This window comes from Thunnus albacares, chromosome 2 (assembly GCF_914725855.1).
Source record: "Thunnus albacares chromosome 2, fThuAlb1.1, whole genome shotgun sequence".
In the NCBI taxonomy this organism is placed as follows: domain Eukaryota; kingdom Metazoa; phylum Chordata; class Actinopteri; order Scombriformes; family Scombridae; genus Thunnus; species Thunnus albacares.
The window spans coordinates 505,708-528,650 of NC_058107.1; the positions used below are offsets into that span (position 1 = coordinate 505,708).

General features: G+C 41.4%; 1 protein-coding gene across 4 annotated transcripts in view; it reads right to left on the reverse strand.

Moving 5' to 3' along the window:
- The window catches only part of zmat4a (zinc finger, matrin-type 4a), a 127,041-nt gene that overhangs the window by 3,707 nt on the left and 100,391 nt on the right, over positions 1-22,943 (reverse strand). For 3 of the 4 annotated variants that reach the window (XM_044361965.1, XM_044361982.1, XM_044361989.1), the window contains one exon: positions 12,550-12,646. In XM_044361965.1, coding sequence (XP_044217900.1) covers positions 12,550-12,646 — 97 coding nt within the window. Of the gene's footprint in view, positions 1-8,364; positions 9,081-12,549; positions 12,647-22,943 lie in introns of those variants that run through there. The other variant, XM_044361974.1, reaches the window with a different exon arrangement.

The following is a 22,943-nucleotide window of genomic DNA, read 5'->3' on the forward strand; positions in this document are numbered from 1 at the left end:
ACTCCAGTCAACTCATGTCACTAACCTTTCTGATTCATGAAACATCTTCAACACAATAAAAACTGTCAATTATAACCGTATTAATTATAACATCATATTGTGGTTTGGAGAAAGCCAGTTATGATGTCTGGTTTCATCCCACATCCAGTTATTACAGAGTGGGAACCTGTTATTATAGCAACCTTCTGATGTCAACAACATGCTGACAAACAGTGTTTAATAACACAAATGTCATTAATGAAGCTGCTGCTGCTCAGTGAAACGAGGGAATCTACTGTAAACTGATGTATTGATGGTAACATCAACGCTGCGTTACAGTAAATCATTTCTGTAAAAGAATAAGTGAGTCAGAGTAGGAAGACAGTCCTGCAGGCAGACACAGATGTTTCACATGGAGCAGCGAGACAAGCAGCTGTGTGCTGCTGTTTAATGGAGGTGCAGCAGTTAACCAGATGTACATTCACCAAACCAACCACTTAGTCTTCACCCAACTATTTCTGCTTATAAAAGTATCATTATTTAATCATAAAGCATAAATCTCACTTCTGAGTGTGTTTTGAGGTGGGAGTTATTATTTTACTGGAGCTTCTTTATGCTTCTTTATCTTTTCATATCTTGGGAAATAAGTCTTTTTACTTTAACACGTTATCTCTTCAATGTTTGTTTTTGTGTCTGTTAATACATTAATAAAATAATATCATATCATATCAGTGGCCTGTTTTTGAGTGTGTCTTTGTGGTTTTTCATTTTTCTGTGAAGGATGAGGACGAACTGGTTGGTTTGGTAAATGTACGTCTGGTTAAGTCGCCCATCTTTGTCTTTTCTATGTGAGTAATGTGAGACTGAGTCCATGCAGTGAATGAGACGTTCCTCCATGGGGCCGAGGGCAGATTATGACCTATACATGTAAAAGCCGTCACTGTGAAATGAGTCACTCTTTTCTTTATTAGCAGTTCACTACCTGAATATATATCTACTGTACAGGAGAACATTTTATACTGTGTTGCATTTGAGTGCTCTGACACTTCTGGATAACAGAAGTATTTATTCAATAAATGCCTCTCCAGCGCTGCATGATGTCTCACAGATTACTGATGAACATGTTCAATAGATGAGTCACTCTAGAGAGCATCGACAACAACATCTTGTTGTGAGTGAGAAGTGTTGAAATCAGAAAACAGATTTTTGTCTAAGTATCTAAAATCCTTGCTGCTGTTTGCCTTCCTCTCCATCAAAGTGTCATTGCTCAAATGTGCATCCTCCTCAAACTGACAGCAGGACAGGCTGTTAAAGAAGCTTGGGGATGATACATGGCCTCAAGCCCAGCCTTCAAATCCTGCTAGCACTGCACCGCCCTGCACACACACACACACACACACGAGCAAACTCACAGACTTAAAGTCAAGAGTAAGAATTTTCAAAGCTACTGTATATCAAGGCTTCCAGCTTTCCTTTCGAGGCGAGGAAGGGTCTCATAAGTAATTCACTGTGCAGTCGGTGTAGGTTACACAGCTGCATGACCTCCAACAGCCCAGAGAAACCACACCACCTGACTGCATCGACTCCTCCAACATGGCTACTCTGCAACTTATGTATTCCTGTAGCGTGTGACAAATTGTGTCAGCACATTACTCTAGTGAAGCATATTTCATGCATAATTCATCCTCAAGCCTACTCCACATGGACATTTTCAAATCCCTTTGAAGTTAATTCCCCCTTCGTGATAAACAGCCTCGCTTGCTTCGGCTGTGTTGCAGCTTATCATTGTCTGTGTTGTCTGTGTTGGAGGAAGTCACCTGTCCGAAACAATTTTATTGTACAATACTGGAGAGCTGGACACATTTGCATCTAATAATCCACCGTGGAAAAAAAAAAAAACGCAGAAAAAGCATCATGAGGACTTTGGTGTGAAAATGCAGGACACACACATACGCACCACTGTTCCTGATAATAAATAACCGACATCTCAGAAGATGCTGAAGCTACTTTGTACAGCAGAAAAAGCTTCATAAGGAAAAAGAAGAAACCTTTTATGTTTCACTAGAGGATGTATGGAAGAAAAGCTGCAGACTGGTACATTTACTGTACATCTGATGCATCCAGGAGTCTCTGGGTCAGACGGGCCCATGTCTTTACTGCTCTTTCCAATAAATAACAATAAACAACACTGTGAAAAATGTACATGAGAATTTATATTAGAGATATTATATATATATATAACTAGTTTCAATTGCATTTAAAATGAGAATTTTAGAAAATTATGGATATTTTATTTTATTTTATTTGTAGCTCATATTTAGTGATGTTTAGTGTTAAATTTACTTTTTCTAATGATTGTGTGTGAAAGATAATTTTTGGACCCAGAAGTTGTAATTACCTGGTTTTGCTTCCCAGCCCAGTGCCGCATGGCGTTTCTGTTTGTTCCATGTATTTATTGTATGTATGTATGTATGTATTTATCTCATTGGTCCACACTGATCTGATGTTTCCACGATGCAGAAGCTTCACTGGACGTTTGAGTCAGTTTCATGTACGTCATGATTTATTTGTTCAGTCTCTTTCAGTTGCACTTTGTCGCTTTTCATCAGCTTTTCCACCTCAACCGAGCATAAAAACCTTTTTGTGATATATTGAGTTTTATGTGCAAATTGAAAATAAGCATAACAACAAATGGAGCCCAGTAATTGACTGACATCATTCTTCTTGATCCTTTTCAACAGAAACAACCTACAAAACTAGAAATGATACAAAGAAGCATTTTTCTCTCCAACTAATCATCTGTGGCAGCTCAAAGTTTACCTAAATGACAGCTTATAAAATCTAAAAATAAGAAGTCTGCTTACAGCATCGAGGTTTCCTTTGATTTCATGGGGGACAGTCGGGTGCATGGAGGCTGTTTTAAGGCAACCCTCTACATATATCCCCGTATCTATACGTTATACGTACCATACGGGCCAGCCTTCTTCACCAGTGAAAGAAATGAAAGTGAATATCTGATTACCCTTCGGTGAGTGGCGAATCTGGGGAATTAAATTAATTAAATGAAATGAGGGCTGGCATCTCATCCAGCATCAGTTTCAACAGGCCCCAGAGAGAATATCAATGGAAGAATGAAGAAGAAAGAGAGGAAGAAAGCAGGTACTGACAGGCACTTGCCCCATTTGGAGATTGACAATTGCCTGCTCTGCACAGCCAACTGAGTTATCTCTTTGCACACTGGGGGATTAATTAGAGGCTTGATGATCGGTGAAATGGGGCCGAATAATAAAAAGCATGGCGATCTCTCTCTGCGGTGTTGCTGCCTTTTGTCGTTTGTCCTAGCCAACCTTTGATTGTCATGCCTGGGAGCTGCTCTTGTCATCAATATCTGCCTACCTTGCACTCATAAAGTGGTTTGTAAAAGTCCCTCCACTGAGCAGCTAATGGGCCCAAGGTGTAAAAATGGCCCAACTCTTTGCAGAGCTCCTGCTGTGCATTGTTGTAAATCACGGAGCCATTACACGGGAGATGAGTGCTGGGAAAATACGGCACAGAAAATTCCCCCTGCCTCAGCCCTGGCTGTTTTCTGCTTCAGCACACAATGGGCTGTACATGCTCAATATTTAGCCTCCCAGTGCCTCCAGAACCACAGGTGCCCCCCCGAGTCATTCCACAGCTCCCCAACTGATGAGTTCATTTCAAAACACTACTGTATATCTCCAAGCTTATTTTATTCTTTTCCATTTTCTATGTTAGATGAAGTCGTTACCTGAAAATCATTATTCAGTCTCTACAACATTAGGGTGATGTCATTTTTCAAATCAAGCCATTGCAGTTGTCAGCACTGGCAAGTTTTGAGTATTAAAAAAAAATTCAATTTCGTTTCAACACTTTCAACACCTCGATGACAAATTGCCTTTGTAGAGAGCGACAGACGCAACGAAGCTTCTTATTCTTTGTCTTGTGATATAAAAGGAAAAATGAACATTTTAGTCGTTTTCAAATCAAATGTCAAATTGTATTATAACTAATTTCAACATGCTATGTACGGCAGACGAGTCCATTTATACATCTAACAAATCTAAAGGTGTTGCACTGACCTACATATTGACGGGTTGGTCCTGTTTCTAGAGATCACCCTAACACTAATCATCATGTGCACACGACTAGACAGTTATTCCAACCAGTTTGTGTTGCTAGCAGACAGAGACCAAAAGTAATGATGCATTTTGGGATTCCTTGACAATTTATACCATCAGAAATGTACAGTTTCACCACCAGAAATCTGCACTCAATTAGTGATAAATATCAGTGGTGAGAGTTGAGTTGCCATGGTGTTTGATAGTGGCTGCTATCTGGTTGCTATGGTGTTCCTGGTGATCACTGGTTGTCCTGAGTTGAGTCCACGACAACATCTGATGGACAAATGGCAGAACAATGTACCAGGTTGTAAAATGTCATAAAATCCTGTCTGAGGTGAGAAAACATTACATCAGGCTGCCAATAAGAACAAATACTGCTGTTATTTACACCTGCGTTTCATGGCTCCACCTGAAAGCACCATTAAAAAGTGATCATTGTGCTGTGGATTTTGACTAAACTAAAGACTGCAAAGGATGAATTAATACTGCTCTCTAAAATGAGTCAAGAGCCATATTTCATTTAGACACGGGACAGCCATGCTGTCGTTATGATGTGCGAAATTTGGACTTTAAAATGTGGCGCAGGATGTTTCCCAGGGATACCCTGATGGTCCAAAGCACCAGTCTATCTCCCAGCAGAGTTCTCCCACAGCTGCACCAGCCTTTGCTACTGTACAGATAACAAACGCTACCAGCAGAATCCAGCTTCCTTTTGAACAGACAGAGTAAATATGTTGCCTGAATTGCAATGAGAGAAACTGTCAAGGCTTATTAGAGAGTGTTCTTTCATGCTTTGAAGATGTGATCATTTGTATGTGCATGTTTTACTTGTTTGACAAAAGGCTGAATGGAAGAGAGGAATCATGAGGGTGGTGACGGTGATTTGTGGCAGGCAGGATGGAGCCTCAAGGGGCTGATTACTCCCCAGGCTAACCTCGCACATCGACTACCATTCCTGAGAGAACACAGAAGAAGACTGTGGACAGACCTGTCTGCCCTCATCAATAACCATTTGTCAATAATTGGCCATCTCTTGATCAGCTCGTTCATTTTTACATCAATATGTGAGTCATTGTTATGGGAACAGACTCCTTTTTAGGGAGCAGAGAATCTGCTGTCCAGCAATCAGAGAGGATTATCTTGAGGAGCAAGCCACAGATAAACTGCTGGTAAATTGGGCATCATGAATGAGCAAAGACATATCAGGCAGCTGAACTGTAGAATCCATGCGCCTGTTTCTAAAAGGAGGCATACAGTATGTGATGTGAAAGCACTGGGTGTTAAAGTGGACAGATGAAAGCATCTGTGCTTGTTCTGTTAGTGACCGTGGAGCAGAGACACAAGGGACTGTAGGGGGGAAACAGGTGGGAGTCAAGCTCTGGCATCACAATATGTCATTCTGTTTCATATCTCTGGCCTGAGCATGGAGCAAGCTACCAGGATAAACAGAATAAATCCTTCTCCTCCTGTCAGACAGTACAACCTGGCTGGATTTAACCTGGATGAATATAATAGACATTACAGTGTATTCTGCAGGCATAGCAGGAGACACAGCATGAGTCAGAGTACAGCACTCTACACACCAACCATATCGCCCCCCTTCACACAACCATATTGAGTTAAAATGACACCATGCAGTGAAAGTGAAACACATTGCCTCGCTATTATGTAATTTTAGCGCAGCTAGAGCTGTGGCTCCTCCTGATGACAAACGTCTGGCGGTAGGTTGGTCCACCACTTTGGTCCAATATCTCATCAGATGAAGGATGGGTTGCCAGAGACATTCATGGTTCCCAGAGGATGAATCCTACTGACTTTTCCTCCAGTGCAACCATGAGCTTGATGTTTTTGGTCATTAGTGAAATGTCTCAACAACTATTAGATGGATTACTATAGAATTTGGAACAGATGTCCATGGTGCCTGGAGGATGCAGAGTGAATGTGAATCACTTTTTTAGATTTTTATTTGTCCAATACTTTGGTTTATGACCTCATACCTACAAAACTAATGACATTCGTTTGTATTTAGTGCAAATTAACAAATGTTAGCAGCAGTATGCTAGAAAGCTAAAATAAGATGATAAACATCAACTAACATTTTCAACTCACATAGTCATCATGAGCATGTTTGCATGCTGATGTCAGCGTTTAGTGCAGCCTCACGGAGCTGCTGTTCACAGACAAATTGATGTAATTTGTCTTTTGCATGTGATGTTGCAAGTGCTGTGAGATCAGTTAAAGTAAAGCATTTACATGGGTTGCTGAGATGCAGTGTGAATTTTTTATAGTGTACACATCAGTCAGGGGAAAGTATCTGGAGACTGAGTGATATGCCTCATCATTAGGTAAATGTTATTCCAAATCAGTGTTGACTGTCACAATACAGCATGTTGCAGCAACAAAAAAACTCTGGATAAAAAGAAATCCTTCACATAAGTGATTTATCAGGCTCTCTGCTGGCAGGGTCGATGCATTCAACTTTCATCAAAAAGCCTGTTTTTCAGAAATGAGGGATTCATCTTCTGTGAACTGTGTCTGACGTTACACAGTCGAGCTTTTAACAGTTTTCAAGTGCCCAAAGGTCATGAAAGCAACTCAACAGTGAGAAAAACAATACATTTACACTTGCATTGTTTTTCCACAACAGTGATCTCAGATGTTTGGCTGCTGGAGTCAATATGATGTCAGATTTGAAGGGGTGAAAACAGTAAATGTTTATCTGCAGATAACAACTATAAACAACAAAGATACACTGCATAGTGTTTATGAAATAAATCCTTCAACCGCTGTGTGAAATGATGTGAAACAGATTCATCCACCTCAGCAGTGAGGAGATATGTGACCCATTAGCATGGTTGAATCTAGAACCTATTTGCATGCACACACGTGTCTGTGCTCATGCATGTAGGATGAAAACACATGCATGTAGTGGGAATGCTTGACCCTTGATGGATGGTTGTCCTGGGATGAAGTGATGGCACAATAATTACACTGTCAGTTTGAGTTGACCTGTCGATAGCAGCGGAGTCCAACTGCACTGCAGAAATACGCATATTAACAAGTCATCTGTGTACGATGCAGCATCATTCTAGCAGCTGACCATACAGTAAAGTATGGTTTAAAACGCAATGCTGTTTAAATTTTATTAAGCCATAATGTTATGTATAATTAAGGACATGGTCGCTTTGAGTGACAGGTTCGTTTCAGCAACCAGGCTTCATTCAGCAGCCTCAGCTCCACCTCTTTGCCCATTTTGGAGGCGGAGTCAGGCAATGTCAAGATGGCGACGGCCAGAGCCGCCCCCTTTGAGCTTCAAAACCAGTCTTCAGAAACCAATGGGTGACATCATGGTAGCTATGTCCATAATTATTACAGTCTTATGAATATTATATTCCCTTTCTGTCAAGTCCATTCCACTAGATGCCACTAAATTCTACACACTGCACCTTTAAGTGAAACCTTGAAATGAAGCAGAAGAACATTTAGCAGCAGCGCTAAGAGAGAAATTCTTACAAAGCAGATCATTATTTTACAAGGTAAAAGAAGTGATTCTTGCTAGTTGAGCTTACATTCACTGATGGTGAGTCTTCAGACCCTTTATTCTATAACAGGATGAATAAACAATATTGTGTACATTAACACAGAGTGACAGTCAGTTATTGTGGTATCACTCACTGTTCTGGATTTCAAACTGACATCTAATAGTCATCATATTCATTTACAGTATACATCTATTATATAATATGGAAGACATCTGTGGGGCACATTATTACAAAAAGAAAGAGTAACACAGATCATAATCTTTGTGTGATTGAATATCAGGCCACCATCAGTTACAGTGAGGCTGATCATTTAAAACCAGTGCATCAAACAAGATAAGAAGGGTTACCAGTGTATCCACTGGAGAATACTGCAGCTGGCCAAGAACTGCACACTATATAAATCTGCAGGCCTTTGCTTTGGAAAAGACTTTCTCTCACATAAAAAATGACTAATCTGACAACACAGAATATGTGAAGGTGTCCCACCAAACCATACATTATATAACTTATCCTCGCTGATTAGCCATAAGTTTAGTGGCAATACACACATTCCAGTCAACACTGCAGCATCTCAAAATAACAAATTAGCTGCCTTATGGGTTAGTGGATCAGCTTCATCTTCTGTGAATATCTGCCAGATGAATGTGGCTCGTAAACATCTTTCCCAGCTGAACCGAAGGTCAGAAGTTTTTATCTGTTGTCACAACAAGGTCAGAATGTTTCCACCATGGAGTCCAAATCATTTGGGATTATAAGAAGCTCCCCTTTTTTCATTTTGTTATCCATTACTGTCCGCTAGCTCACCAGGCTAATGCAACACATTAGCTGTGTTTTATTGTGTAACTACTTGCAACACATGACACACATCGACACAGATGATTGGCAGCATCAGAGAGAGAAACAAAGAAAGAAAGAGATAATTCAACCTGAGGCCGACCTGAGCCCTGAGTGAGCAGATGTTTCTTTCAGGTTGGTGACCTCGAGTGCACACACAGTCACTACAAACAACACAAGTAAAGAACCACACTGCTTTACTTATGAGGGGAATATTCGATCCTCACATCCTATTAAATCCAATAACTTCCCGTTCTCAACATGCTAATGAGTGAAGACTAATCCTGCTGAAGTATTTTGAAGTCAACACTTTGAAAAAACAGCTCAGATCACTAAATTGATCGGTAAATGGTTGCCATCCAGTGTTTACTTTGTCTTAGTCATTGGGTGTCAGACAGAGATCAACAGAGCTCCAGCAGTTCCCTTCATCCAGAGGTCGACTGGGTTTCCTCTCCTTTCCCCTTAGTTAATGCTGACCAGTCACACCAGTCCAGCATTTCATGGCTTCCCTGCTGCACTCAGCACTGAGCTCTTCCTCTCCTCCTCAACCAGGGACCACACAAAGCTGCTCGGCTATTTTTGTCTTGGAAAGAGAGAGAGAGGCTTACTGTGACGCTCCAACACAGTCAAAAAAAGAAAGAAGCTACTTTAAGTTTTCTACTTCAGGTTTGCAAACTGAGGAGGCGAGAGAAGAGCAGAGCATGACTGAGGGAGAGTAGAGAAATATGCCAATAAAGCCAGACCAAACTTGTAAATCTTGATAATCTTGTAAATCAAAGTCCATTAGCTTAGAGTCTCTTGCTTTGGATGCCAGAAGCAAATCAGAGGGTTTAAGCATCAGGGTTGTTGTACTCATGTAGCTGGCTCGTTAGAGGAGTATCGATCACACTTCTTATTAGTACGCCTGTCATGAACGGGTAATTTGTTCCCTTCCTGAGTCAAAATTGGATTTCTTTATTTCTTTTCTGCCCTTAGTTCACCTTACATAGCCATGCAGCCAGTGGGCTTTGTTTCCTGTTTTGTGGTCCATCCATGTGACCCTCCTCATATCAATGTGACATAATCAAACTTACGCACACACACACACACACACAGATGGAAGAATACACATCAATAACTGCAGATATTAATTTACTACGGCTAAGAGATTTGAGTGATTTGAGCATAAAATATGATTGTCAGGACTAATAATGCCTAGAAATTAAATTCAAGGCTTGTATTGGTGGTCTGCACAATATTAAAGGAAGAGTCTGCAGAAAGATTGTTGATATTTGATCTTAATATCCATACAGTGCTCCTCCAGAAGCTTCAAATTCATGGACGCACGTTGTCAAGGCAACGACTAAACACTCTCACATTATCCTGAACACAACGGTCCATCCACAGTCTCCGCCTCTCTGGACCCGCGTTTAGCGTCTCCGTCTGTCATCTGCCCTTGAATGTATTGACTTTAGCGTCATTGCGTATCCTAATCAATGACCCGTAAACTGGGAATGACAGATGCAATATCCCCTCTACAGCTCTTTATTAACAATTACGTTTGATTAGAAGTAAACATAAAATCAAGAGCGTATCGGGGCTCAATGCATGCAGCCTAACAAGTTCATACAACGTGTCATTTTTACAATTCAACTGCAATGAAAACAGTTGAATTATTTACAGTACATGAAAGTAAATAGAAAACATCGCGGTACTGGACACCTTCTACTAGTACGCAGCTACCAGTAGAGAAAATTTTATTTGTTTTGTTTGTTTTTTGTGGCAACAAAAGAAACAGAGAAATATGTTACTATTTTAACAGTAATGGATTGCTTATTTGAAAATCTAACTAATTAATTGATCACTTGAATTGCAAAACTAACTCATTACATTATTCATTACAACAAAAAAGTAATCTGAATACTCTATTTGACCCATTATTGATATTATGGCAGCTTTAAGTTGTGACTACGTTCTATTAATTCAGTTTTAAACAAGTACAATTACAAACTGGTTCTAAAATAAGCTCAGTTTGTCAGTATTCATGTCCGACTGTTTTCCCAAACCAGTTTCTTTAACTTTGTTGTTAACCTGTTAGCAAGAAAGATTCATGTAGAGAAAGACTCTCTCCACCCTGTGGCAGTAAAAAGGAGCATTCCACTGGACTAAACCATGTTTGGCTGAACATAAATAACACACTGACATGCAGGTTATATGTACCAGGCAGTCAAGAATTTAATTTCATAGCTTTGTCAACTCACATAGTTAATGTCAGTCGGTTGAGTTAATGTGCCAGCGATGGCTCCACTAGCTTCGTTATAATTATAATACAATTCATGGCTCGGGGTGTTTGAAAATTTCCCTTTTTCAAATTATGATTTTTTTATCTAAAAACAAATACATGGCAAATTTTCCAATTTTCAGCCATTCCTCTCAGGCTTAGACAGACAATAAATGCCTTTGTGTAATCTTTTTCCGGTGCTGTTGTGATAAAGGACACCAGACACATAAAATATTATCCTCAGCCCCTCTCTGGAGTTTTCTAAAGCAGATAAGCCTTTATTCTGTCCGTGTAAACTAGCATTAAGCAAATGACCTAAATAGACCCGAGGCACCGTTGTGGGCTATGTGGGTGAAATCAGGCTGATTGGGGTGGAGGTGGGGGCTCGGAGGGGGGTCGCGTGTGGCCTGGATTCCCTTTGAGAGCTCTGCCCTGCTCAGGGAAGGGTGTGTGTGTGTGTGTGTGTGTGTGTGACTGTACGAGAGGATCTGCATGGAAACCCAGTGGCTCCAACAAGGCGGCGCAGGCATCTGTGACTAAAGCACAGGGCTGTTAAACGGCGTGTCACGTCTCCTGATGCCAGCATCCCTGTGGATGTGTGCAGCCAGAAACTGCCCAACAGGGGGAATTAATTCCAGGACATGCACCATGTAAGCCCCATCAATTCACACCTACTGCCCAGAGCCCACGCAAAACCCCAGACAGTCTGCAGTCCTCTTGCTCCTACTGAAACTGCTTTAGGTCAAGTAACCAGTGCAGAGAAGAAAGACTCCAAGGAAATAAATGAATGAATGGTTCATTTAAGGTGTTACACCTCACTCTGGTTGGTGGAAGACCTGTTATAAATAAATATTCTAAAGATCAGCATCACAACAACTTTAATCCTATTCATCTATTCATAGTCTTCCTAAATGCAAATACATAGGTATACTTGATCAAATCATGATTTCTAGTATTTTCTGAGTAGCTGAACTCCACAATCGTTCCACATACCTGCTGGTGACTGCAGGAAAAGCCCTGCGGCACCAGTATCACTGCTCTGAACAATAAGGCAGCATTTACAATCAAACATCAGGTTGTTTCTTGTTTCATTTTGACATGAAAATAAGAAAACAAGCTTGTTATTTATGACGTGATTTGTGATTTTAAAACAGATGAGGACTGAAGCTACTCACTGCAGCACCAGTCCCATTTGTTTAGAAGAACTTGCTTAATGGTGCATGCATTTTCAAAAGCTCCTCTCAGTATTTATTTAATATATCTGTTGTGAGTTTCAGGAAATTGGCTGTGTGCAGATTTATTAAATGAGCTTTTGTTTTATAGCTGGTTTTGAGACAGGAGTCTGGTAGAGAGTGAACTCCAGCAGGCTGTTTGTTTGTTGTGACCAAACTGTTGATTCTCAGCTCCAGTTTGACTCTCGCAGGCGTCAGACTCATCAGTAAAAGCAGCAAAGGGCTCAATTAAAGAATGTTTCCTTAAAATTGTGTCTAATGAGACTGAACTTAAATGAGGAATAAATCACAGGATACCCTTAGCAAAACCAGCCCATCTAAAATTTCAGTCTCTACAATACTCTCATCATTTATGCATGCCATGTGAAATGCACTGTATCTAAACTGCACAGGCCTCCTTAAGGAGACGGGGAATCCAAGGACACAGATGAAAGCAAAGAAAACAACATACTTAGTGCCAAAGATGAGGTGTAGCATTTAGCATCAAGCACCGCAGCATCAATAGTTAAAAGTGTAAATGAGTTGTGTTGCTGCAGTGCACGGTGGCGTGATCCACTCACTTGTTTTGGTGCTTTGAGCCCTGCAGATGTGCGTGGTACTGTGCCACCGAGTTCAGTGTGACGCTGCAGACTTCACAGGAGTAGCTTCGTTTCAGACCTGGAATCAAATGAAATAAAATAAGAAATGAATAGGCTCCATAAACACAGCTTATATTTCATCCTCAGTTACAGTGTGGTTTGTAAATAAAAATATGACATTTTAGAATCATTACCCAATAATATGATTTTCATTCTCCTGCATAAAATCAATGCAGAATCCATCAAACCTAGAAAGTCCTTCTATAAAAACAACATTTATTGGATGCAGATACATTTCATTCTCAGGTGAGCGCCCTTGTGGGTTTTCATGATTGCCTTACCTGATAGTGGTTTCTGCTGGAGTGGAAAAAATCAATTAGAATGATGCAGACAATGAAATGTCATGCATTTCAATCTCAGGAAAATACATTTCACAGCTGAATCTGAAAGGTAGAACTGCAGAGACCTGTGATTAGTTTTTTTCCCCAGTAGAGGAGTGTTTATATGCACATTTTATTATGTTACTATTACTATATAGATCACTGATGTATGTGGACCTGAAGTTCAGACAAAAAGCTGAACCTGGGTCGTTGTCTGGCATCACTGCCTGGTATTTAAACCTGATACTTACTCTGCAACGTGAGCAGTGTATTTCTACTGTTAACGCTGCGATCATTGAGAGGGAGGATCAAAGAGTTTAAAGAGTTTCAACCCTTTCCATACTAGTGTTCACTTCAAACTGGCCTTTCTGGATTGTATTCTAAAGCTGCACTAATCAAGGTTTCTATATGACAATGTGTCATGTGACTCTGCACTTCCCTTCAACTGCGAGCATGTTACAGTCTTTTAGTTTTTAGTATCTATAAGTTTATTGTTTTTGTTTTACTCTAAACACTCTGTATGAACAAATACAATTACTGAGTTATGAGAATTTTTTGTGCCTGATTTATAAAATGTGAAATGGTTTGTCCTCCTCCACTATGTGACTTTGTGTTCACTCGCTCAGTAAGTTCTATGAGATCTTCCAGAATATCCTCTAGACCAGATTGTACCATCTCACTGCATTTGGGCAGTCAGCTTTCTGTGTGAAACTCAGTATAACGTCCTACCTGCAGTTCCATCAGTACTTTTACAACCAAATTAAAAAGTCTGCTAAAAGCTACTCAGCTCTGTAACCACTAACTTCTCATGAATGCAAATAATCATGCTTTTAATTTGATAGGCATGCATTAGTCATTTCCATTTGACAAAAAAGTTATTTAAAATTTTTTTTTAAAAAAATCATGCATTAACACCATCCTCAGTGTGATAATGGTTGGATTGAGTCAGTGTTCTGTTGCTGCATATTATGACCAGCCTATGTAATTGCTGTCATATTGTACTAATCTTATTGTGGTGTGAAAAATGGCCGTCTTGACTGTCTTGCTCTAACAATTGAGTTAACTCCCCCATAAATATGCCTCAGAGCAAAAGGCCAGGAGAAAATAAATGTCACCCTGCACTCATTGAATCACATTTCCATATCCTCTTCAATCAACTTTCCCATATGAACCATCTTTTACTCCAAATCGACGCACCGAGCAATGAGCTGCTGGAATGTACAAAGTGTAGGTGAAAGTGAAAATTTTCCGTTTGCTAACAACTTACTTTTCAGATGTTGATGTCAGCTATTTCCCTCCAACATTCCCCAGACACAGAGAGGGAGGCATATCTCTCTCTCTTTCACTTCCCTCCTGATAAGCTGTACAATAACCACTCTGTCAGATGGCTGCCACCAGGCCTGAGATTTCAATTTTGCACTGGCGTCCCCAGACGCAGTCATGAGCTGACATTTAAGTTCTGCAGCGAGCAGTGAGGGTCTGCTCTGCAGTGGCCCTTTGACAGCTTGCTTCTCAAACAATTTTTGAAAGGGTGAAAGATTATATGGCAGCCCTGGTATCCATCACTGCCAGCCACCTGTGGCTCTTCCCTCATGGCGCTGCCCTGCATGAGCGATGAAGCACCGGGAGCCTTCGGGCCTCGGTAGGGCTTCCCCTCAATCACCTTTGCTTCCTGTCATCTGAGGCATCGCTGGTGAGTCATTGGAGACTCGTTTGTTTTGTTTAACTTCTCCCTTAGCTGAGAAAAGAGAAGCAGCTTAGGAGAGGATGCAGAAGAAGAGAAATGTGCTCTGCAGTCTCATTTATTTGGGTTAAGTTGGAATTGTATTACTGTATAACCACAGGAACAGGTTGTGGAGCTGATGCATGCAGAGAAAAATGCTGAGTGATGTCTTAATTTGATCTTATAGTCACAGAAGTAACTTTTGAAAGAAAGGAGCCAATGGGCAAACTTTTTAAAGGAACAGTTTGACATTTTGGGAAAAAACGATGAGATACCACAATCACGTACAAAACCGCAGTCAATCAATCAATCAATCCATTTTTATTTATATAGCACCAAATCACAACAAAAGTCACCTCAGGGCACTTTTCACATAGAGCAGGTCTAGACCGTACTCTTTAATTTACAGAGACCCAACATTCCTCCATGAGCAGCACTTGGCGACAGCGGAAAGGAAAAACTCCCCTTTAATGGGTAGAAACCTCAAGCAGAACCGGCTCTTGGTGGGTTAGTGTTAGGGCCGTCTGCTTTGACCGGTTGGGTTGAGAGAGAGAGGTGTAAAAATGTTAACAGATGCTTATGTGCCTGACTATTTCCTGTTTTCCTCTGTTTTCTGTTTGTCAAACAAGATAAAATGTATTCATTAATAAGCTTTAGAGGTGCATGTAGGCGGATATTGTTACCACTGGACACAGCCGAGCTAGCTGTTTCCCACCAATTCCAGTGTTTGTGCTAGGCTAAGCTAACCAGCTGCTGGGTAAAACCATCCTGTTTCGGATGTTGTCGGCACATTAAATGGCTGTTATCCATTGTTATTACTGCCATTATATATAATAATACGAACCCAGTGGAATAGGACCGTACATTATGTTATGCTACACTCTATGCCGTTACAAAATAATTATGTGACAACGCTGTGGTTAAGATCTGGTTTGGTTTAGGCACAAAAACCACTTGGTTAGGGTTAGGAAGAGATCAGAGACATGGTTATACATGGCAACCGTTGGTTATGCATGCAGTAAAATGTGGTAAAAATGTCCGGTTGAAATGGGAAGCAACCAGTGGTCTCGAATAGTCGTCTCCTGCTGCTTTTGCAACTTTTTGCCATCTAACTATCTATCTAGCCATGTGTTACTGGCTCCATCTAGCCTGGTTTACCACCGAACCCGCCTCCTCCCCCCACAGAGGAGTGTTTAGTGTTTTTAGTTCAGGCTGGTGTAAAAGCTGTCAATCGAACTCTGGTGTTGACCAAACAAAAGGACAGAGACCGCTTGAAAAGGAGGGTCTCAGTCTGCTTCCCAGCAGATTCTTAAAGCAAAATGAACCAATCACAGGATTTTAGGATAGTAGATTTGTAATTTTAACATAATTTCTAAAGCTGAACTTCTATTAAAAGCCATTGTGAGCATGAACCGGACTGATAATTTTTTCCCCTCGGTCCGTTGCATTAATGGGGTCACTCAGCTGACAGCAAGATGAAATTTAATTGGAAGAAAAAGTCCCTTTCCATGAACACAGACCATCAACTTCTTACAAGCTGCACTGAAAGGTTAATAACATATAGAAAGTTTAAGTCAAAGGCAGTTTGAATAGTGGTTAATAAACTATCCAATCTCATGGAAAGCTAAGAGAACATGGTAACCACTAGCTAGACTCTATCTGCCACAGTCGCCTGTACATCGACTCAACAATAACAACGGGGCTTTCTCATCAGGCGCTGAGTTGAGTTATTTCATTTGCTCGGTAGTAAATCTCTGGTTGTCTCTCAGCTAATTGAGACCTATTGCCTGAGCCACTGGGAGGGAACATGGTGGCAGTATGACTAATCAGCAGCGTAGCCCTCTGTGAGGACTGTTTATGAGCAGGGAAAAGGTGATGCAGGTCCATGGTTCATGGTAAATTAACCAGCAGCCATCTGCCCCACTCAGATGGTGCAAGTTTAGCTCATTCCCTCTCTGATTGCAGCAGGACACCCAGGATGAAAGCACATATGCTAAATCTGCATACGAATGAGACAAATTGTTTGGTAAGTTGCAACTGTGGGGCATATTCTAATAGATTGCTTTGTGAAATGGACTTTCACAATCAAATCATCACTCAAAAGTATTTTCATCGCCTTGAATGCTCACCAAATGACGGATAAGATTAGAAATTGGATACAGTTATGAAATGTGCATTAAGTACAGATGTAATATCTTGAGGAGAACAGGCAGTTGTTGGACTTCTGCTGGTCCAATCTAGTGTTTAAATTGAACCAGTTAGTATATGCAGGGACAGGCTCTGCCCTTTGTTTCCTCTTGAAGAGGACCTTGATCAGCCATTTGTAATTTGCCAGTCTCTGAGACTACTATTAAGACAGTAATAGATCTATTTTAGGGTCAGAGGGAGTAGCAAATATAACACACAGCCAAGAGCAACAGCTTGAGAGCTGCTGTTTCAGGGCTCCATACAAGGACGAGCTGGAAAACAGAGAAAGTGAGAAAGAGGGAGACGTGCTAAATCACATCTGCCAGAAACACATCTCCTATTAATGGGTGTGATGGAGTCTGGAAAAACACAATTTGTCTGTCGGGGTGTTTGACAGGCTAGACTACAATCTAAATTTAGTGTTTTGGAGTGAGCGCTGACAAAATCAAAGAGCACTGTGTCTTCTTTTGGCAGCTACATGAGGAATCAAAAGGAACTGAGTGACCAGGATAATGAGAACGAGCGAGCTGACTGCTGCTTGATCTGGGAGAACATGACTGACAGTAGACTTTAGACATTATATGTGTGTATTTTTTCTCTTTTAACCGCTTTGGCCCGAGGGCTTTAGAGTTACTCACTAAAATCTCCTGAAAAGATGCTGCTGTGGAACTGAACATTAATTAAATATAAGATGCTCTTTTTAGTGAATTTTTAATAAATATCCACATACATACACAAAGTAGCAACAAAAACAAAATCTGTTTTAAAGTAGGGTTAGAAAAACACTAAAAAATAGATAAATTTACACACAATTTCTACTTTTTTAAAAATGTAACCACAGCGTGTTGTTCATTGGACTCTTACAGTAAATAATATTATATGGTTTATATTCAACTTGTATCTGCCTTACAGATGTTAAAACAGTGAGGAGTCCCTGTTCTGTGTGCACACTGATAGTTGTCACACTAATGACACTTTGTGCATCCGAGCAAGCTGTGAGATGAATCAACCTGCGTGTGAACATCATCGTCTGTGTTTTTCTAAGCAGTCCCTCGTTAATAAAAAGGAGGTAAAGGGTGTATTATTAACAGGATTCAACATTAGCTATGAATTTTTTACACCACAGCTGCTAATTTTCACACAACTCCCACAATCCTCCATTCGTACTGTACTAAGAAAGGACTATACGTCATTACCCAGAATACACTGTGACAACAGTTCAGATCAATCACACTGTTTTACCTGAGAATAAGCCATGCTAAACTCTAAACTTCTCATTAGTGCTTGATCATGATGACTTGGACCGTTATTATTACGACTGCTCAGTGTTATTTCTCTGCTTCTCTGTTCTGTATTTGACCCACTTTGCTTTCTGTGCTTTGTTGGACCAATCAGATTAAATACCAGTTAAGAGTTAAAGGACCAGTGTGTGTGCAGGATTTAGTGACATCTAGCGGTGAGGTTGCAGAACTGAGTACCCCCCCCTTCCAAGTGTGTAGGAGAACCTACAGTGAGAAATGAAAGGCCGCCCATTCTGGGCTACTGTAGAAACACGGCGGTGCAACATGGCGGCCTCCATGGAAGAGGACCCGCTCCCTCTGTAGATATAAAGGCTCATTCTAAGGTAACAAAAACAGAATGACTCTTATTTTCAGGTGATTTTACACTAAAACTAAACACTGAACTAACTAAACATGCTTATGAATATTATATTCCATTTCTGCTGAGTCCGTTCCGCTAGATGCCACTGCACTCTACATACGGCGCCTTTAAGGGTCTTTCAGTTGGATCGGCCACTTCGCTATCCAGCATTCACTTTATTCATCAAAAGCAAGGCAGGTGTCTGTTGGGAACTGATGGCATTGCCAGTGAGATTAACATGAGAGTATGTTCTACATGTTTCCAATCAGACTTCACAGCAGCTTATGGTTTGTTTGCTCTGGTCTAAATCAGTGGATGATTCGGTTAAGTTTCTTTTCACAGAGAAAAATCCAAGCAAACCAAAAAACATCATTAAAAGCCGTGTGAGAACCTTTGTTCACTCCACTTATTGGTCAGATGTGTCTGAGGCAGGAGTGAGAACGTAAACACTGGAAGAAGGTCCTGAAGAAGGTCCTGAAGAAGGTCCTGTAACCAAACACATTCTTTGATGTTTGTCTAGGTCGGACCTCAATTAATTCTCCAGCTGGCTGCTGGCAACTGTTAAATTTGCTCATCTAAATCCCAGCATGCAAAGTACACCTGGCTATGGGAGTCATTTGGCTCAAACTTGCAGAGTATACATAGTCGGGTCTGATCGAGGTTGTATCACGTTCCAGAGTTCATCTGGGTCTTGGTGCAGTTGTTTTGGTCTGCATCCCGAGAACGATTACAGAGTTCAGACCTGCCTAAATGAATTACACCAAGCAGAAAACAAACCCCTTACATCACTTTCTACTAAAGCATTTAAAAAAACAAATATAGATCACAAGGCTGTTGCTAACATGCAAAAATATTAGACTTAACCTGCCGAACATGTCATTTCTGTCATTACAGTTGAGATGGCTGTATAATCTTTGCTTTGTCTGCTGTTGTTTTGTTAAATAAAGAAACAGATTTAACATTGCATTACATGTTCAGCAGGAACATACAGTATCCTGCCTCAGGCCACTTGAAGAGCTTCCTCCCTGCAGCTGTCTCACCGGCCTCACCAGGAGAAGCACTTCATGACTATGAGCTGCTCGGTCTGAAATCATCTTTAGGGCCTGTTCAAACAAGAGATGCACCAGACGCAGAGCAGACATGAAGTATAATGTACTGCTCTTCTGGCAGTCATGCTGATGGACGGGAGTGAAAACACCAGATGCGGCACAGTGAGGAAGTTAACTGAGTTTATGTGTTTTGATTCATTTTCACGTATTGTCAGCTATGCTAGCATTCATCCATTGGTAGGACAGATTGATTGCATGTTATTATATTGAAAACACAGTTTCAAAGTGTGTGTGTAACAAGGCCTGTACAGTGTAGAGGACAGTCTGTTTCTTTTCTTTAATTCCACTAGAGAAAACCTTTTAAATTCTTCCCTCAGTGAGGAAGTGAGTGTTTTTCCCTTCTCACGTCCTCCCTGAGTAAGGCTGTGACAGCATGACGCTGACCAGACCAACACTGCGTCAAAACTCTTGGAAAGTCAGATGGCTGACAAAATAACCAACATTAATGATTGGGCGAAAAGTATTTAAATGGACCAGACAACTCTAAACATGGACACACAGACTCCCTTTGGGGTCTCACGTATCCCCAAAGACTCTCCATCTGGGATCTGCTTGTCTCATTATAAATGTGAAGAAATGTGGTGTTTCATGAACTGCTTTCATTTCACATTAACTGCTGCTTTAACCTTTTGTACTCACTCTTATCTTATAGACATTTATATTTCTGATAATGTTAGAGATGTTTGAAGAAATGTCATGTTGAATTTATGTTGATATGTTCTGAATGTTATATATATATATGTTATATAATCACTATACAAACAGTAGGTTAAAATCACCTAATTGTTTTAATTTGTGTTTTACTGTAGTGTTAGACAATTATATTTTGATAAGCATATTAGACAAGAAGTCTTATTGAATGATTGAAGTGTGCTGAAGTACAGTAAGAGGAAGCTTAGAGGCATAATGTTATGTTTGGTTGGTCGTAGTGATGCCTAAAGTATGTGATTCTTGCGTGTACAAACTCTTCATTCCCCAGTGTAGGAAATTAATTTACCATCTCAAGTCAGAGTATCAGCCACACCTTAGAAGTCCCAAACAAAGGAATTAATATTCACTGGGAGGTTCGGTGGGAGCGGCTTATCCACGCCTCAAAACACACCCAAAACTCTCGGAACTAATAAAAACAGGAGCCTCAGGGGGCCCCGAGGCCCTCAACCCTCTCTGAGGAACCCCGAGGCTGGCCCTCAACCCTCTCTGAGGAGCCCCGAGGCTGGCCCTCAACCCTGCTCTCTGAGGAGCTCCGAGGCTGGCCCTTAACCCTGCTCTCTGAGGAGCTCCGAGGCTGGCCCTCAACCCTCTCTGAGGAGCTCCGAGGTTGGCCCTCAACCCTCTCTGAGGAGCTCTGAGGCTGGCCCTTAACCCTCTCTGAGGAGCCCCAAGGCTGGCCCTCAACCCTGCTCTCTGAGGAGCTCCGAGGTTGGCCCTCAACCCTCTCTGAGGAGCTCCGAGGCTGGCCCTCAACCCTCTCTGAGGAGCTCCGAGGTTGGCCCTCAACCCTCTCTGACTAGCTCCAAGGCTGGCCCTCAACCCTGCTCTCTGAGGAGCTCCGAGGCTGGCCCTCAACCCTGCTCTCTGAGGAGCTCTGAGGCTGGCCCTCAACCCTGCTCTCTGAGGAGCTCCGAGGCTGGCCCTCAACCCTCTCTGAGGAGCTCCGAGGCTGGCCCTCAACCCTGCTCTCTGAGGAGCTCCGAGGCTGGCCCTCAACCCTGCTCTCTGAGGAGCTCTGAGGCAGGCCCTTAACCCTCTCTGAGGAGCTCCGAGGCTGGCCCTCAATCCTGCTCTCTGAGGAGCTCCGAGGTTGGCCCTCAACCCTCTCTGAGGAGCTCCGAGGCTGGCCCTCAACCCTCTCTGAGGAGCCCCGAGGCTGGCCCTCTACCCTCTCTGAGGAGCTCCGAGGCTGGCCCTCAACCCTCTCTGAGGAGCACTCTGCGCATTTTGTTTCAATCTTTTTCTGAAACGAGACTCTGAGTGCTTCAGAATCAACTGAAGAGTTGTTCCTTTTGTTTTCTGTTATATTTTTGTGGTCTTTTTAGAGTTTTCCTTTTGAAGAATTACCCAAGCCCAAACGGAATACAAAGCAGTCTAGCCAGAAATAATTTTATTCGACACTCAACCACAACATCACCAGAAATCACAGAGATCACAGCTGATACATGCTGTCCACATCCGACTGATTGCAACACTGCGCCAGTGACGTCTTGACCCTCTGCTCGCTCTGAAGCAAGACAGCCAGACAGCCCAAAGGCTCCACTGTCGAACCGACGGCTCGGCAGCCAAAACGCATCCACAGAGCCGCCCGGAGCTCAGCCGGCCCCAGAGACAGCTTCAGCTGAGGAGCCCTGCAGGCTCACAGGCCTGCACACCAACAGATCCAACTAAGCAGATTTATTTTAGATTCATTTCCTTAGAGAAGTTAAAGACCATAGCGTCCCTCCATTTTGTTATAATTTTAAGTTACACACTTCACTATTGCCAACTAAGTGAATAATTTATCTCACAACTTAAGCCTTGTTATTCATTTGTCTTCTTATTCTCTTTATCATGTATTATTAAGACATTTAGCTGTTAAATAAATGTCTCCTAGGAAGTTGTCCTGTTATGTTTCTCTGCAGTGAGGTCACTGACTTTCAGATATAACACTGATTAATCAGTTTTTTCTCTTGAAAGCAAAGAGCGGTGCCCCATATAACTTTACAAGTGTTTAATATTAATAATAAGAGTAGAAAAGGCTACAACAGTAACATCAAATCAAAAGCTAATTTTACTGGCTATAATCACAACTGTGGCCAGAAAATGTTCTCAGCTGTACTTCATTAACAGACTGTAATAATCCGTCAGCTGTGGTTTCACTGGTCAAAGACCAGCAGAGTGGTGAGTTTTCCTACATAAACATTAATCTTAGACGTGCAGCCAGCAGGTTGATGAGTGTCTGTGTTACAGACCAGACTTACCGTCAGTTTGTCATCATTAAATAGGAAACTATGCCTGATGAATATAATGGCACCTTTGATGCCAGGAACGGCAGGATAATGTCTGAATACTGAGTGAAGTTATGTAGACCAGTAACGTGAGAACTGGTCAGTGTTCTTATAGGAAACTGGAAGGTTTACACAGATGTTTAAAACTATGTCAACCACAAATACAGGTCTGAAGTTTTATACACAGAAAAGTCATAATGCTATAATCGCTATGTTGGTGAGAATATATAGATATTATCAGTAAACCTGCAATAACCAAGTAACGAGTTGAGAACATCAACAACATCAGAACATCAACTTGTAAGTTGATGCTGCATATTTAACTTATATTTCCGCATCCAGCAGTTACAGATCA